Source organism: Corvus brachyrhynchos, unplaced genomic scaffold, assembly GCF_000691975.1.
Source record: "Corvus brachyrhynchos isolate BGI_N302 unplaced genomic scaffold, ASM69197v1 scaffold257, whole genome shotgun sequence".
Classification (NCBI taxonomy): Eukaryota; Metazoa; Chordata; class Aves; order Passeriformes; family Corvidae; genus Corvus; species Corvus brachyrhynchos.
The window spans coordinates 140,440-157,330 of record NW_008239119.1 but is presented as its reverse complement, the minus strand read 5'-3'; the positions used below and the strand labels follow the sequence as shown (position 1 = coordinate 157,330).

Sequence of the window (16,891 nt, the reverse complement as noted above, 5' to 3'; positions counted from 1 at the left end):
GAAGATATGGGGGGCGGGGGGGAGGGGAGCGTTGGGGTTTTCTTTATGCTGTTATTATATTCTTCATTTTTTAAGCATAAGGCTATTCGTAATCGGACAGGTACTGCCTCAGTCTGTGGCAAGCCAAAAAAAAACGACAATTGAGGTAGCGACCGCTGGTCAACAAGAAACCCCCGAGGAGCTCGGCCTGCCCCTGCTCTGGAATCCCGCACCTACGGCATGGACCGGGTTTTCCTCGCTTACAGCCAAATTAGAATCAAGTTATTTTTGTCAAGCAGAGCTGTCCAGCTCTCCGTGCTACGTACATCAGAGCAAAACATTCTGCCGAGTGCCTCTTGAGCACTTCCAAAGGCTCCAGCAAGGCTGCTGCCAGCCTGCTCATCTCAGGAACCAAATCGCCCTTAAATATTTGCACAATCCCAAAATACGCCTGGCACCAAGGTATCTCCGTTTGTCTCCCAAAGAGAATTAAGGTCTCGGACACATTATTCTGCTTGGATTAAGAGCAACCGCCCTGCCTCTTCATCAGCAGATAATACCCAAGGCTGATGCACACCCTGGCTTGGACGGCTCCGTCACCATGTTGAGCCTGCACTGGTACCTACCTAGCAAGGGCGACTCACACACTGAGGGCATTTGTGCTATATGGGAGCTAAAAATACCCAGATTTTTAGAAAAATTAACATGCTTCTCACACCTATTTACCTTTTCTCCTTTATGCATCCATGACACTCAGCTCTGCCAAGAAGAACGGGGCAGCTCCTCTTTGTCTCAGTGTTGAGACCACTTGCAAAAAGCTCCTTAATGAGAGGTAAGGCGGATATTTTTGCCTTAAATCTGGACTACGTGGTGGTTTCCTTGGACTCAGATGAGCACATTTCATTAAAAAAAACACAGGCTGGGAAAGGTCTGGCGGCTCTAAGTCGCTGCTCCTACAATAGGGACAGGTAGTTCCCTTGAAACATGCCCTGAAGCTCTGACTTCAGTCCCCAGTGCAATAACTTAACACATTTTAATAGCCCAGGCAGTGCATGGAGGAGCGTGAGATGTTCAGTACTGACCCACCACAACTGCTACGTTTGCTACTGCTCACCCATGGGTGGGCTTAAAACACTGCCAGAAGAGAAATACGAGTCCAAAGGGCTTTGAGGAGAAAACCATGGAGCAAAGAAACCACAATTTTTGGTTGGCAACAGCTTCTTGCAACTAAGAAAAACAAGCAAACAAACCCGCACTGCTTCATTGTACACCACACACAGCAGATTACATGGAGGAGAGACTAGGGCAACAAAAACTTTGCATCAAAGCAGTGATTTAACACCACACAGCGCATCATCCACCGCGCTCAGATCACCAGATGATCCCCAACTCCATCTGCCAGCAGCTGAGAACAGAGAGCAGCAGCTCCTGCACTTTGTATTCCCAGGTGAAGCATTTATCCACAGGGAACACTAGTGCAAGCTGCCAACGCGCTGTGCACGAGGGCAAAGGATGCTGTCACCTCTTCAGACCCTAAACAAATGGTTGAGAGTTTGATTGGCTCCAAAGCTAAAGGAAGAGAAACTAAAAAGTTGAGTTATCAAATATGAAAAGAGGCACTTGGTCTGTGCCACGAGAGGCTGAAAAATGTTCTTCTGGGGCAAGGGGATCTGAGCCTACACCAAAGCAGTTTTTTACAGGGAGCAGAAAATATGGGGAAAAAAGGAAAAAAGAAACCCAAAACCACCACTCTTGTGCACATGGAAATACACCCCCATCACCACCACACTTCTGCTCGAAGTCACTGGCTTAGCTTCTTTTTCCTTCCTACACAGCCCCAAACTGACCTCTGAAATCCCATAGGAAGTAATGGAAATTTCTTAAATTCTTCACTGTAAGAACAGTTTGCCCTGTGCCAAGCCCCGATTGCAACTATTTAAAGAACTCTCCCAGTTACAGCTGGTTTAAGTCACTTTATGGGAGTCATCTAGAGACATAGAATTATTTTAATAAGTCAGGATTTCTTGGTATTTGCCTGCTGGATATAGGAATAAGGACAGGAATTATATTCATTTTAGGCATGCGTTTGGGGTGGCTAAGGCAGAGGTTGTTCCTTGCAAGCTAAAAGGCCAGTGGGAGCACTCAGATCCTGATGGATTCGGTCAGTGCAAACCAACTGGGTCATGGAGAACAATGCCAAACCTTGCCCTCTGCCTGGGTGATGTGCAGGCACTTGCAAGGAGCTCAGCAGGACACACTGCAGCATCCTAGGAGCATCCAGACAGCAGATTAAATCCAGCTCAAGCAAGTTCTTCATAGAACAGACCTTTTTAAGGTGATCCAGCACTCTATAGGCCCCACAGGACACACTCCTGGTATGATTTGTTGTAAAACAGGGCTCCCAGTTTACATCAGTGCCAGGGAACACTGCCCAGAGCATTACTGGCACAACAATAAAAGGCACAGAGCTCTCCTCTTTGCCCCGAGGAGGAGCTCCACCAGTGAGGAATTCCCAATCTAAACAAAGCAATTGTGCATCACACTGGTGCTGTGCTCCCTCCCCCAAACCAAGCAGGATTTAAGGTGAAGAGAACTACTCGGGATTACATCAAGTTCTAGGAAAACAAAGAAATTAAGCTGGTCAGATGAATCCTTTATCTATCCTGCTCTAAATGAGCCACATTACGCACACATTTGTGAACACACAACAGGCACACTCCGTTTCTGTGCCTCGTTCACACACTTTGCAAACAAGTGCTGCTGCGGCAGCCATTTCACAAGAGCAAACAAGGTGGGAGGAGAGCAGGTGGCTCAGTTTTGCCAGTTCCTGGCCCTCTGCCCTTGGCTCCTCTTCCAGCTTTGCTGTCACCATCAGCAGTGCTGATTTGGCCGTGAGCAGAAGACAGGAATGAGGACGAAAGGAAACCTCTCTTCAACTTCTCAAGCTTTGTGTTCCTGTAAAATGGTGATCTAGAATTAAGATATTGCAGGTAAATGATTCACCTAGAAGGAAAGGAACCTTCAGCTAATGCTGCATTTCTTCCCGGCCCACCCCTCTCTCCAGCACAGAATTAACTGCTGAAAAAGCCTCTGACAGGCTGAACTGCAAACTCAAGGAATTTTCACTAAGGTCTAGAACACTTTGCACTGCTTTGCTACAACTCATGTGCACAGTGAAGGCAACCTGGAATATCTACACTCACCTGGCTCTGTATCATGTATTTAACCAAAGATTAAATGTAGTCCAGCCCATCATAACACTCTCCAAAATCAACATTCATCGCTGAGATAGTTATTAAAGGGCCAAGGAGCACCCTCCATAGCTGAAGAGACTGAGTGATTTAGGTATTGGAATCACACTTGGCATCAGGGCAGTTCACCTCCAATTTTGCTAAATCCAAACTGCTTCTCCCATCCTTTTCTGTGTGGTTTCGTTCTGGAGAGTTTTCTTTTGTTGACCGTAATTTGTAGCCTTTAAAGGCTGCTGTTGCTAAACTAAAACCGCATATTCTTTCCCATGGGCAGAAGAATTCCATTTTTGAGCCATTAGATCTTTTTGGTACTGGGCTGGCTCATATGGATCCCTTTTGGGCAGATGGGGAAAGCAGAGGGGGTGGCTGGGAACTAAGTCTGTACACCCAGGAATTCCCATCCCACCTGCAATCTGGTTAATTGATAGAAAAAGCTCCTGTCATGGCTTTCATTGATTTGTATGAAGCTGATGTTCATTTGAGTCAGTGTCTCGCAGCACAGCAGACAAGCTCCAAGAAGAAAGAGGAATAAAACAGAAGAGAAGCTTCAGTTCTCTCCAGGCTGTGTGCCAGTGCAGGGAAGAACAGCTCCTGGAGAGTCAGCTTTGTTTAGACTTAGGGCTTAGAGTCAGTGCGTAAAGCACATTTCTGCCAAGATGCACCATTAAAGATTAGAGAAGGTCAGCTGCAGCCTGCAGGATCGAGTGTTCATACAGTGAATGTTTCTATATTGGCAGAGAAATACTTTTCCTCTCAAGTACGAGTAGGAAGTATTGAACATACGAGTGGCTGCAGTGAAAGGATCTAGAAAGAGTTTAATAAAGCCTGGAGAATAGATTATAGGTGATGCTGTGAATACAGGCAGTGCAGGCTCAGGAAAAGGCAGTCAGTGTGGCATGAGCCTGAGCTCCAGAAACAACCCAAGAAACTGACTGAACCATGGAAAAAACCATCACAGGAGCCTCAGACTGTCCCACAGCACACCCATCTCCACCACCTCGAGACCTCACCTTCCTTCCAAGCATTTACCAGGATTTCACTCTCTGGCAGTCTCAGTAAAAGATGACATGACTAAAACCAGAGGAGTGTGTTCACAGACAGCACTTGACTCCCTACCCCTCTTTAAGGAATGCTGCTGGAAACCCCTATGTTTGGGCAGCAGGAAGAAGTTCAAGCCCTTGCGTCAGCCTCCTAAACCAAGCAGGACCAGCCAGCCTGGCCAGGGAAGCAGCTGTCCCTTCAGCGGGGGACAAGCTCAGCTATGCAGTCTTTCTTGAAATGCACCCAAAAATAACAGTGAGTGCCACCAAGAGACCAGAGCTTCGGCAGGGAGGCAGCCAAGCTGCACCACTAACAAAAGATGTCAGGGGGTGATTTACTCCTTACATGGATGAGGAGTCAAACTGCAACCAAGAGAGACTCTGGCTTCTTTTAATAACACCAGGTAGGTGTGTTTTGAACTGCAGCTTCTCCCCAGAAAGGCACCAATTCAGTGAAGGAGATTTGACTCCATACTGTTACACTCTTGCTGGGCAAAGAGCATCCCTTGGCTTCAAAATGCCCAGAGCTCTTTGGTTTGGGGAAGGACAGTTTCAAGATCGGGGTTTATTTAGGACTAGTGTGTACCTGGCTGTAAGTTTGAGGCAGATACTTGGTAGAGAGCATTCGGGTCTGCACTAACACATCCCATGTAATCCAAAGGCCAAGCAGCAAATTCACGCAAGCCACGAACCCAGCACTAGTCAACAGACAGCAACTGGTGATCAAGGGCTAGACCTGTGCCTCAGTGAGGGATACCTGGCAAAACCCAACATTTATTTAATTAAAATTTTACCAATGGATAACAAATACAACTTCTAACCATTATTTTTTCCACAAATAAGAGCCGAAGCTCTGCACCACCTTGTCCAGCGCTGCCTCCCCTGCCTGACACATCCTTGGACCTCGCAGGGTTTGTCTTGAGCTACTAAACTGGATCAGACTCATCACTCTGAGTCCTGCCTATGGATGTTCCCAGAACCTGATAGAGCACAGCCAAAGTCTGCCCAGAGGCATTTCTGCAGGTGCACAATGATTAATTGGTGCACATTTCCATATCACAAATTAAAAAGATCTCAGCTTGCTTGAAATGCAGTATATTAACCTCTGAAACGGGCAGTCATGGATACCAGCTTCAAAAAGATTAATATCAATAAGACAGAATCCCAGAGGATAGCATCCCACTGCTGTCAGTTTTTCTGGAGCTCAAAATAAGGCATTTTGGGGTTTTTTTAAGGTAGTAACCTTCCATGCTTATTTTATTAAGAAAACCCAAAGTGGTTCATATTTATAGACAGAATCCAAGTAATGGAGGAGGGCGAGGGGGATAAGAAGTTGTCAAGGAAAGTTGTGGGCATGGATGGAGAGACAGGGAGGCGAGGGCAGGAAGCATACTGCCATTGTCACAGTTAATTGCCAAGAGTCTGAAAAGCTTTGTAACTAAAATAAATAACAGCTCTGTCTTTTCAGGGCGTTCTGCAGGTCCACTGAGGCTGCACAGTAACAGTGCACACAGTAAATCTTTGGAGCAGGAGATGCAGCAGCAGCTTGGAGACGCCAGTCTCACCCTGCACTCACTGCAGGCTTCGTCAGAAAAGCTAATAATCATTAAGCTGCCATCTTTTATTTCTAATTATTTGTCTCCACAGCAGGGTTTCTCCAACCATCAAGCAAAAGGGAAGCAAGTCTCAAAGGAGTAACTGTTTTGAAGTGGGCTCACAGCTGCCACGGCATGAATGGCTCTCCAAGAACAGTAGCAACTGCTCTGCACGGCCCACGGAGCTGGGAGGGAAAGCATCTCTGTTTAGGCTGGTTTTCAATGTCGGTTTTTAGGTCAACTAAAACAGCTTTTCTTATGCAACAGAAAGCTCACTTGCTTTGGAGTTTTTGCTTTCATTTAATTAGATGGTAATTCAGAGGGCAGCACTGCTATTCTGAAAGCCACAATGAGAACTGCTTCACTGCTTTACAAAGCAACAAAGTGAAAACACTGAGCTAAGCCGGCCCTAGAACTTGACACCACATCGGAGTCTGATGGTCCCCTCTGAGGGGGTGGGACAAGTGAAAGAGATACCCTGCTGCCACATTTCCATAGAATCATGGAGTCATTTAGGTCGGAAAAGCCCTCCAAGATCAAAGAGTCCAACCATTAACTCGACAATGTCAAGCCCACCACTAACCCATGCCCCTAAGTGCCACATCTACAAGGATTTTAAACCCCTCCAAGGACAGGGACTCCATCACTGTCCTGGGCAGCCTGCAAGAAGTGTTTCCCTAATACCCAACTTAAACCTCCCCTGGCACAGATTGAGGCCATTTCCTCTTCTCCTGTCCCTTGTTCCCTGACCGATCCTCCCCTGGCTGCCCCTCCTGTCAGGGAATTGTGGAGAGACAGAAGGTCCTCCCCAAGACTCCTTTTCTTCAGGCTGAGCCCCTTTCCCAGCTCCCTAAGCCACTCCTGGTGCTCCCGACCCTTCCCCAGCTCCGTTCCCTTCCCTGGATACACTCCAGCCCCTCGATGTCCTTCTTGTTGTGAGGGGCCCAAAACTGACCCCAGGATTCAAGGTTTGGCCTCACCAGTGCCCACTACAGGGAGACTGCCCTGGTCCTGCTGGCCACACTGGTGCTGGTATAGGCCATGTATTACTTGCCTTCCTGCCCACCTGGGCTTATGTTCAGCCACTGTCAACCAACAGAAGAGGTTAAAGAAGAACATCTCACCAAAAGGTGCTAGAAACCTCATTTGTTCTTCCTCTTTGGGCTATGTGTAAACAAAAACTAAGGGGAGACCCAAATTCACAACACAACAAGCTGTCCAAGGGCTCCGCAAAGCAGTGCCCTTCTCCAGGTCACCCATGAAATCTGGGATAGAAAGAAACAATATGTATAGATAAAGATGACAGCACATGGCTTCCAGCAGCACCAGTGCCACCATACGGAAAGACAGAGCCCAAAGGCAGCCTGTGAACAGACACCCTGCACCTACCACCACAGACACAGCTCTGAACAATTTTTCAGCCATGACCTCACCTTGGATTTCTTGACAGGCTTTAAATAATGGCAACATATGTGAATCTCAGCTCGAAGGTCAAGAGCAAAACCCCCACCAGAGACTCCTCTTGCATTTTCAGCATTTTCCTTCATGGTTTCTGCCCTGCAGCTACTCTCGGCTTCCCTCCATGGAAGCTGCTGGTGTGTTACTTTCAGGACTGATGCCCAACACTTACCAGGTCAAGAGAGGAGATTATCTTACTAAAACTCCTATGCATTTTATGTTTACCTATAAAATAAGCCAGGCTTAAAGATGGAGAGGTAATCTGAGCCTGCTGTTTTCTCTGCTGGGTGAGGGTCAGGGCTGTCCCTGAGCCAGTGAAACTGTACCACACCCCCTTTATCTTTGCCATCCCTAACAAGGTACCACTTGGCTTTCTTGTTTGCTGACAAAGATTGACACCAAGTATTCAGCAAGCAGCAAATTTCATCTCATATCAGGATCAAAACCTCCAAAGCCTGTAACAAGCAGGACCACCAAAGCGCAGTTCTCTCCCCTCTGTGCGATACATCCAAGAAAACAGGTAAAATAACACAGAGTCTGCTCTGGGGAGAGGAAACCAGGGATTGTCCACGTTATCAGCATTTCCCAAGGGAGAAAGTTGCCCTTGACCAGAGACTTGTCACACAGAGATAGTCAGATGGGTGACTGTCCTGAGGGTCTGCTCAAGCACTGAGCAGGAAGACTCTCTGGCCAAAGACCTGCTCCAGGCTACCCTGGCACAGCTGCAGCTGCTGTGCTGGTACAGCTTTGCCTCTCACTAATCCATTCCAACCATCACACGAGTGAGCACTTGTATCTTGCTCCACATCCAAGCTCACAGCAGCTTCCAGCTGTACCTTTCACGTGGAGGGAGTTTCATTCTGCATTCAAATGACTGCCGGGTGTTTGGTGGAGTTGGAGCTCAGCACCTCTGACCAAGGCAGGTTTTCTAGTTAATTAACGATCCTGCTTGTAGAGATTTGGTAGCAAAACTCATTCAGATCAGGAGGCAGCTGCTCATCTTCCAAATATAGTGCTCACTTCTGAGTAAGAACAACAGGTTTGTGCTTGGATTTGATTCATCTCTCCTGCCCCGCCATGAGGCATTGTATAATGATGTCGAGTTTAAGAATAAAGCAATCTGTTCCCAGCACCTTCCTCTGCTTTCCCTTCAAGTCTTTCATCAATAACTGGCAGCAAATGGAATGCTCAGGCACAGAGCAGAACTGCTCTAAATGTGCTCTTACTGGAAGAGGAGAGGATGTTATTGAGGAAGAGGAGTGATGGACAGTAGAGGGGAAAGCTTAGTGGGAGGACAGTTTGAATTTTAAAAAAGAAAAAAAGTAAATTTAAAATTACTGAATTTTCCAGAGATCACAACCTCAATGCAAAGGCACCACTGCATCCAGAGAAACAGCTTCACCAAGCAGATCCCTTCCTTCCCTCCACACACACCTTGTCCTCAGAGGCTTGAATATACAAACACCACCTCACGGTCAAGTTCAGGGGAGGCACCAAACTTCTGCAGGGAAACCGTAAGAATACACCCCACCAGGGCAATTTTTCCCCCATGCAAAGCAGGCTCTCCATGAACACAAACTGAAAACATTAGTGCCTGATGCTCTTCTCCAAGCTTGACATGCACTTCCCCTCCTCTCCTGCCAGAAGAGCCTCAGGCTCCTCTCCCTGCCCTGCAAAGCCCCAGACATCCATGGCTTGCAAAGGGCAAGGTGGTCCAGTGCCATCAGAGAGCCCCTTTCACAACCACAGCACTGACTTGCCACTAACAGATGTCAGGAGACATCCTGGGAGGAACAGGAAGCATTGCTTTCCATTCTCAAAAACATTTTCCCTTCCATTTGCTCACTTGCTGGCACTTAGTGTGTTTTTATCCCCAGGTCAGTGCTCCACAGCCCAGGCTGGTAGGAAAAACTACTGCTGGGGGCTTCCACATGTTATAAAATACAGCAATTTCCAGGCCAGCTAAGTGCTTTTCAATATCCAAAATCTTCACACACACACAGACAATAAATCATGCTGTTTGACAACAACCAATGCTTCAGAGTTTAAGACAGAATAAACAGGTCAGTTTATTATTTAAATAGGTCAGATCATTAAGTTGAAGCAACTCATTTCAACCATTTCCTCCCACTGATCTAACAAAGCAGGTACTTACCCAGAGATGAGACAGCCGGGCCAACCACACAGGCGAGGCACCAAAATCCATCATGGGGGAATGGATAGAAGAGAAAGGAGAACAGACACTGGTTAATAAGCAGTTCCAGCAAAACACGAAAAACCCATGCACCCACCAAGAAAACCCCTCGAGCCATAAAGCCAAGTGCTCACACTTGTACCCACATGAGCAAGGCAGCAGAGAAAACTTCAGTATCTGACTCTTCCCAGAAGTGAAGGTGGAACCGGATGTTCACGGTCAGCCACTTCTTAGAAATGTAAACACCAAGTGGGGAAGGAAAAAAAAGTCAAAAACATCAACCCGGCATTACCTAACGCTGATAATACAGCGAGCAGTGACGCAGGCACCCCATGCCTGCCAGCGTCCACTGAGTACAGCCTCCCGTGAGTACAGCCTCCGGGGCCAGCCCCAGGGCACGGGCCAGGCAATGCCGAGCTCCGGGCACAACCGGGCTGGAGGAGCAGTGAGCTCCGCGGAGGCTGGACGGGCTGGCCCCGTGCACTTCTGCGCCCGTCCAGCTCCTCCGGACTTACGTAACTTCTCATGCAAACTTCTAGAGGCCTGGACACAGCCCGGCGCCGCCAGTCCCGACTCCACAAGGCTCCAACTGAGCCCTCTAGTGGGCTTCAAAAACTCCACAAAACACCAGGAGCCTTAATTTAATTAACACTCTGCCAGAGGCCTCTAAACCCTAATCCTCTCAACAAAAGGATCATTAACTAAATGAAGAGATTCAAGAGAGCAACGGTGCTCCCAGCCACAGCAAGGCTGGCTGTGTGCTCCGGTGGGCCGAAATTCAGCCAGATCCTCAACCCATACAACAGCCCCACTGAGGGTACAGGGACCGGCCTCACACAAGCACACAGTCGAGCCCTCGTGGCACAAGTCTGGCATGATGCCACTCAACAGTCACTCTGCCATGCCAGAGAATCACAGAATCATGGAATGGTTTGTGTTGGAAGGGACCCTAAAGCTCATCCCATTTCAACCCACTGCCATGGGCAGGGACACCTTCCACTAGACCAGGGGGAGAGATGGGCACAAGCCCATACCCACCCTTTGGGATGCACCATTATGCCAACAGTCCCAGCGCCGTCATCTCCATCGAGACTGAAAACCCAAACTGCCGAACCAGGAGAGGAGCTGGAGCACCATTTGTTTTTTAAGTGTTATTATCCAGCCTGGATACAGGTCAAGAGCAGCTCTCCTTTCTAGAGGCAGCCTCAGTTCTGCAGCTGAAGGCTGGGAAAACATTCCCATCTTGTCCAGCCCTGCCAGCATGAACAGCAGGAAAGGCTCCCCTCACCAAGGAGCTAGGGTGTACCTTGGCAGAAGAATTCACAGCACGCAGGGTGCAGTCAGGGAAAAGCCTTCACAGTCAAAGGTTCCCAGCCCACATGCCTCAACCCAATGTGACAGGGATGGAGATCTTGCCCTTTGCAGGTGGCTCTCTTGGAAAGTCACCTCCAGCTTCGGAGCCACACAGAGGATCCAGAACGGCTGTGAGGAGCACATCCATGAGACAGCTCATTAGCATGGTGAACAGGAGCAGAAGAGCTTAATTACAGGGCAGGAATCGTTCCCTCTGGATTTGAATGCCAGCTGCAGCCTCAGCAGGACCATGCTGCCCCACAGGACAGGCATTCCTCAAAAGCACCTGCAGCCAATGTCCTCTGCCCGTGGTGAGTGGGATCCTGACTGGGGCTCTGAATGGTCTGCAGAGCCTCAGGCTCCAAATGTGAGAACCCAAAATGGGGAAGAATTCAGGTGTTGCTTGCAGAAAAAGCTTCTCTGCCAGTAGCAGTCCGCACAGGTCTGGAGATGCTAGTGCAGGCAATGGTCCCCTGCTTTTGGTGCTGTGCGTGAGCACCCCAGTCTACGAAGCAGCTTCTGAGGCTCAAATCAAGCAGTTCACCAGGACAGAGAGAGCAGTGGCTGCTGGTGGGGCAGTCACCCCCCAGAGGCTGCCACATCCTGGGCAGGGTTTTTGGGATGGCCAGGAGATGCTTTAGTGTGCTATCTCTCCTCAGACCAACACAGCCTTCCCTGGGACCTCAGCCCTCTATGGTGCCCACCAAGCTGGTCACAGACCCTCCATGTTTGGGACCAGATGCTGGACAGCATTTGCAGAGGTTTCCATTTTTAGCCTTTGCCCCCAGATAGAGCCTCCAGGATAGAGCTGACATGTCGATGCCTCCTTGCCCAAAGATGCAGGAACAACTGTTCCCAGAGCTAATGAGGCTGTCCTGCTCTGACCTGGGGCAGTTTTCAGGATACACAGAATAAGCAATCCTCTCCATGTTCACCTCCTGGGAAAATCCCAAGAGCTCCCATCTCCCCAGCCTGGGAAAGAACACAGATGGTCATAGAGATTAAAGTATACAGAGAATTAACCACCCCATGCAAATGAGCTTCTTCATCCAGCCCAGCACTGCCAGGTGGTTTGAGGTCCAGCACTTGGATGTGATCATCATGGCTTGCTGAGCTCTGATAACAGCCTCATATTGACCAGGACAGGGGCCAGGAAGCTGAGCAGGATGAAGACAATTTGTAGTGAAGGCAGGATGCAAACTGCCGGAGTCAGGCAGCTGCCGAAACCAAATTCACCTCCTGCTACAGCAGAAGAAAAAGCAGCAGCACCAGAAATAAGCCAGGTCAGCAGCACAGATCAATTCTGCACTTGGATATCTTGTGTGTTTCCACTCAAAGGCAGCTCGGATGGAGCAAGCTGCAACCACAATGTGAGCCATCGGACGCTGCTCGCACAGCACCAGGCGCCCATGGGATGGCAGAAGAAAACCCTCACCGGCTCCTGCTGCCTTTCCTAGAAGGCTGAAGTCTTGGCACCCAGCTGAGGCACGGGATCTGTCAGCACAGCACACTGGGATGGGGCCACATAACCTTCCCAAGAAAGGCAGGGTTTCTCCAGGCTACCTCCCAGGGAGGAGCTGCACCCCAAACCCACCAGCAATAGGTTTAAGTCTTATTTCATTTTTACTCAAAACCTCAGAAAAAATTTCAGTGGCCACGGACATCTTGTTCAGCCAGTGCCCAGCTGCCAGTGGATCCTTAGGGCCAAGTTTCAGGCCATGCCATGATGCAGATGTCTGCGTTTGCTATTAAAAGCCTCCACTCTGCACCCGAGGAAATCCTCAAGCAGTGCTGACCCCATCTGCCAGCCTGTGAGCCTCTGAGCAGCCCCGGATTGGCTGAGGCCAATCCCGGCCATACGGGAGAGGTTCACCTCCACGTCAGACACGGCACCTCCAGCACAACATCAACACAGACGCACGAAGTCACGTTACAGCTCAACGTGGCTCTGTGCCGGGCTAACATCTGCCCTCCCTCACTCCCACACTCAGCATTTAAGTTCACTCAGGGGCAGGGAGGCAACTTGTGCTGTCCTGTCCAATACATACCCTCAGCACAGACAAAGAGCTCCCCTCACGTTCTGAAGTGCCCACAAACAGCTTACCCCATCTCCACGGGGTTTTGGAGAGTGGGTGTAGAAATACAAGCCCTTGGATGGCTGGTACTATCCAGCGAGCACCTAAACCACCGTGGCAATCAGAGGGATCAGGTCACAGAAGTCACATACAGCATGATACACAGCTGCCTTAACACCCTGGTGATGCTTCGAGGCATCAGTCCACCCCACTCCCCCCCACAAAGCTGAGGTCAGTGCCAACACCAAGTTCTCCAGGCCCTAAGGCAGCTCAGAGCTTCCCCATAGCTGCCCTGCACTGCCTTGTTAGCAACACCTACCAGATTGTTGTAATGCCACTGCAGTCAACTCCAAAGGCTCCCAGCACATGCCAAGCCTCACATCCCCTCCTTAAATCCAGCTCTGGTCAACTGTGGCCAGATGTAATTACCTACATGAAAGGCTCTCAAAGCTGTCTCTAACAAGAGGATGTATTCATGCCATCAGGCTGGGGTTCCTCCTCCTCTGCTGCTTTCCAGGGCTCGAAAACTTGCCTCGCATTAAGTGGACCAGCAAGAACTTCACCTCATTTCTTGTTATGAAACCTTCCTTTCCCAGGAATGGCAGGAAAAGTCAGGTTTCTCAGTCATCTATCCACAAACAGGAGCAAAGAACATTTTAACAGGATTTGTTCATTTAACTGAATAGCACACAGGGGCTTTATTTGTGTTGGCAAAGGTCTTTGGGGTGAGCAAATGGAGGAGCAAGGGCAGGCCCCATGCCCCAAAACACTTCTCAGGGACCAGTAAACACGTCAAGGTCGAGCCCATGGCCTTACTCAGGCCAGGATGAGCTCCCACAGTCTCAGCATCCTCCCAAAGGGGTTCCCAGCTGCCCCAAATCACCAGGAAGTCACCACCAGCCAGGAGACACAGCACAAGAAGACACCTCAAGTTCCCATCAAGCCTCTTCTCCTAAAATCTGCCAACAAGCGGCAGCTTTGGAGCCTTCCCGGAGCCTCAGGGTCTGACTTGAGGGGGTTCAGACAGCACAAAGCTGTTCCGACACCGCATTTGTGTCCCGACACAGACTCCAAGCCTGGAGCCCAGATGGTGGTTGTGTGAGCCTTGCCCATGGCGCCCCATCCTCATCTGGTAGTCCAGGATTTTCTCGGGGGGCATCAGGAGGGGACTAGACACAAACCATACTAATTGGATAGACGGAGAGTCCTGCAGTCCTACAAAGCTGCGAGCAGCTGCTCAGAACCTCTTGTGAACCACAAAAATAGTTTCATCTACAGAGAGTGGATTAAACGCCACAAACACCCTTTTCTTCCCTCTGTGCAAAGTGCATTTTCCCCCACTGCAGTCCCAAAACAAAATCCAGCCCCGCAGCTCAAACCAGGAAATTCAGCAAACTTTGAGCATGAACAATAGCAGGAGGATTTTCCAGACCTTCAAGCTTGTTTGGCAAGACCCAGATTATGTAAAGCACTGCTCTGCCATTGTCGGGGAAGCCGTGCCTGGAGCCAGAGCCAGCTGGCACCACACTGCCCACCCGGCACTGCCTGTACCCAGCAAAGGCAGCGGGGCTTGTGCAACACCACAAACTCCTTCCCAGGCACTTCCACTGCAGCAGCCACTGCCTTTCATTTTACACCTCATTGTTATGTGATTAATCATCTTCCCAGGGTCCTGGTTTTCCAGCCCCTTTACCACGGCTGTGCCCAGCGGTGTAGGATCCCTTCCATGGTTTAACTAATCCTTGGCTTTTCTGCCAGTTGGGCCACGCGGAGGGCTGAAGCGCTTGTCCCTGTGCTCACATCTAATCCTTGGCTTTTCTGCCAGTTGGGCCACGCCGGAGGGCTGAAGCGCTTGTCCCTGTGCTCACAACCTCTGGGAAAACAATAGGAGAGCCTGGACTCATTCCACATTCAGCACCCAGCTGGAAAAACCCCTGAGGCAGGCAGGGTGGTAGCCGGCATCCATGGTACCCGGCTCCCCGCATGATCCATGTCCCCTGGCAATGGCCTCGCACATGGTCCCGGTGCATTTACCTAATTAAGACTTAATGAAGTGGGGAGATCTATTGTGGGCCTGGCAGGGGAGCAGATGTGCCCTCTGAACCCGGCCACTGCCAAGGAAAGCACACTGCTGTCTACAGGGTGAATCAGCAAGAAAAGCTCAAGCCGGGATGTTCAGCCCTGCAAATTCCAGACCCCGCTGCTTTCTCAGAGCAGGGACGGAAAATGCTCTGGTCATCAGCAGCCTCTAGCGGGGAGAGGTGGGCAGTCGGGGTGGCTGCTTCGGCCAGACCCCAGAGCCCCAGCCAGCCCACCCTGGCTGTCCCCACCAGCTCAGAAGGGGATGGCATGACAAAGTCCCAATGTCCCGGCATGAGAGACCCAAACCATCATGGCCTCATTGGGATAACCGCTGCGTGAGACTGCTCATCCCCTGAGTGCTGGTCCCAGGCTAAATAGGGACAACCAACTACAGCCCCTCCCGATGAATCCCAAGTCAGAGCTCCCACAAATCACTGCATGAAACAAAACTCATAAAAAGGACAACCGAGACATCCCCCTCCTTCCTGGGCAGCTCACCTCCGGGCTAATGGTGGGTAAGTCCACCCCCTTCCCAAATCACACCTCCAACCGCAGCATCCAGCGTGGCAAAGAGCCAATTATGGCCCTACACTTCCAGCCATCACAGCCTCGAGCCTCTTCCTGCAGCTGTGAACACAAAGGTGAAACACTGCTGAGCAGAGACAGGACAATTCCTGCCCTCAGGGACAGGGACCACCTGCAGCCTGCCTTGCCCTCCGGGCAATAGCTGGGGAGGGAGCTCAGAAAAACCTTGCTGTATATTAAATCAGTGACATAACTTCAGAGTGCCCTGCTCAGAGAACAGCTGATGTTTTGCCCTCCCGCCGAGAGATCCTCTCCCCACCACTGGCTCCTAAAGGACCGTGCCAGCCTGGGGGGACGCGCGGTGCAGAGCGATGCGGCTGTAGGCAATTCCACCAGCTGCCAGGCTGCGCGTCAGGAAGAGGGAGCCTCATCCCAGCAGTACCGCTGCAGATGAGAAGGCAGTTTCTCTCCTCAGCAGGTTTCAAGCCCTCTTGGAAAGGCCTGAAGTTTCTCCTAAGCGCCAGGAAAAGCGAAGGGAAGGGACAGGGGAGCCCCACATCCACAGAACATGTTGAGCACCACCATGGGAAGCAGTCTGATGCACAGATCAACTTTTTGCTGCTGCTGACTCGCCGTCACCATCGCCACAGGCAGAAGCAGCGTGTGCCCCACTTTGTGAGAGAAACTGAAGGGCTGCCAGCACATTGAGCTGGAGGAGACCCACATCTACACAGGCCACGGAACTGGGAGAGGAACTGTACTCCTGGTGGGATGCAAATGGCTCCACAAGTTTTAGCTGCCTCCTCCTCAGAGACAGGCATGGTGCAGCTACACCACCACAGGCACAGTGGGCACGAGCAGGGCAATGGCTCAGAGGAAGGATTAAGCCAAACATGGAACCTTGGTCCCATGTCACCCCAACTCCAGTGCAAGTTACTTCCACGAACTAACAGGGTTACTCTGGCAGAAAGAGGACGCAAAAGAGACCTGACTCTGGCTCTCTTCTACAACTGCATCTGTACCTTCGCTAAGCCTTCGGAAGGGAGCACATGGATGGGAACGTTCTGGGATGCACCTTGCAAGAACCCAACTTGCTCCCGTGCCCCAGAGCGACTTCTCTCCCAGGAGGCAGCAGAGATTCCCTGCACCACCAGCCTTTCCCATGCTGGCTGTTTGCTGCGGCTCAGCTGTTCCCGCTGCCAGGCAGTGGCAGGGCATGTGCGACAGTGACAGTGCCAGGGGCCAACGCTGCACCCCAAACCTCGGCCCTGCGCACCTCACACAGCCTGACCTCATGGCAGGGCACGTGTGACCGATTATCAGCCCCTGACATTGTCCG

The 16,891-nt window shown here is 50.4% G+C and overlaps 1 protein-coding gene across 35 annotated transcripts in view; it reads right to left on the bottom strand.

Annotated features, from left to right (window-relative positions):
• The window catches only part of EPB41 (erythrocyte membrane protein band 4.1), an 86,326-nt gene extending 76,252 nt beyond the window's left edge, over positions 1–10,074 (bottom strand). For 7 of the 35 annotated variants that reach the window (XM_017739901.1, XM_017739898.1, XM_017739903.1 and 4 more), the window contains exon 1: positions 9,810–10,066. In XM_017739901.1, the coding sequence (XP_017595390.1) occupies positions 9,810–10,044 (235 nt within the window). In that variant the 5' untranslated portion in view covers positions 10,045–10,066. Of the gene's footprint in view, positions 1–9,478; positions 9,780–9,809 lie in introns of those variants that run through there. The other 28 variants (XM_017739907.1, XM_017739906.1, XM_017739912.1 and 25 more) reach the window with 19 other exon arrangements.
• Positions 10,075–16,891: the final 6,817 nt, after the last annotated feature.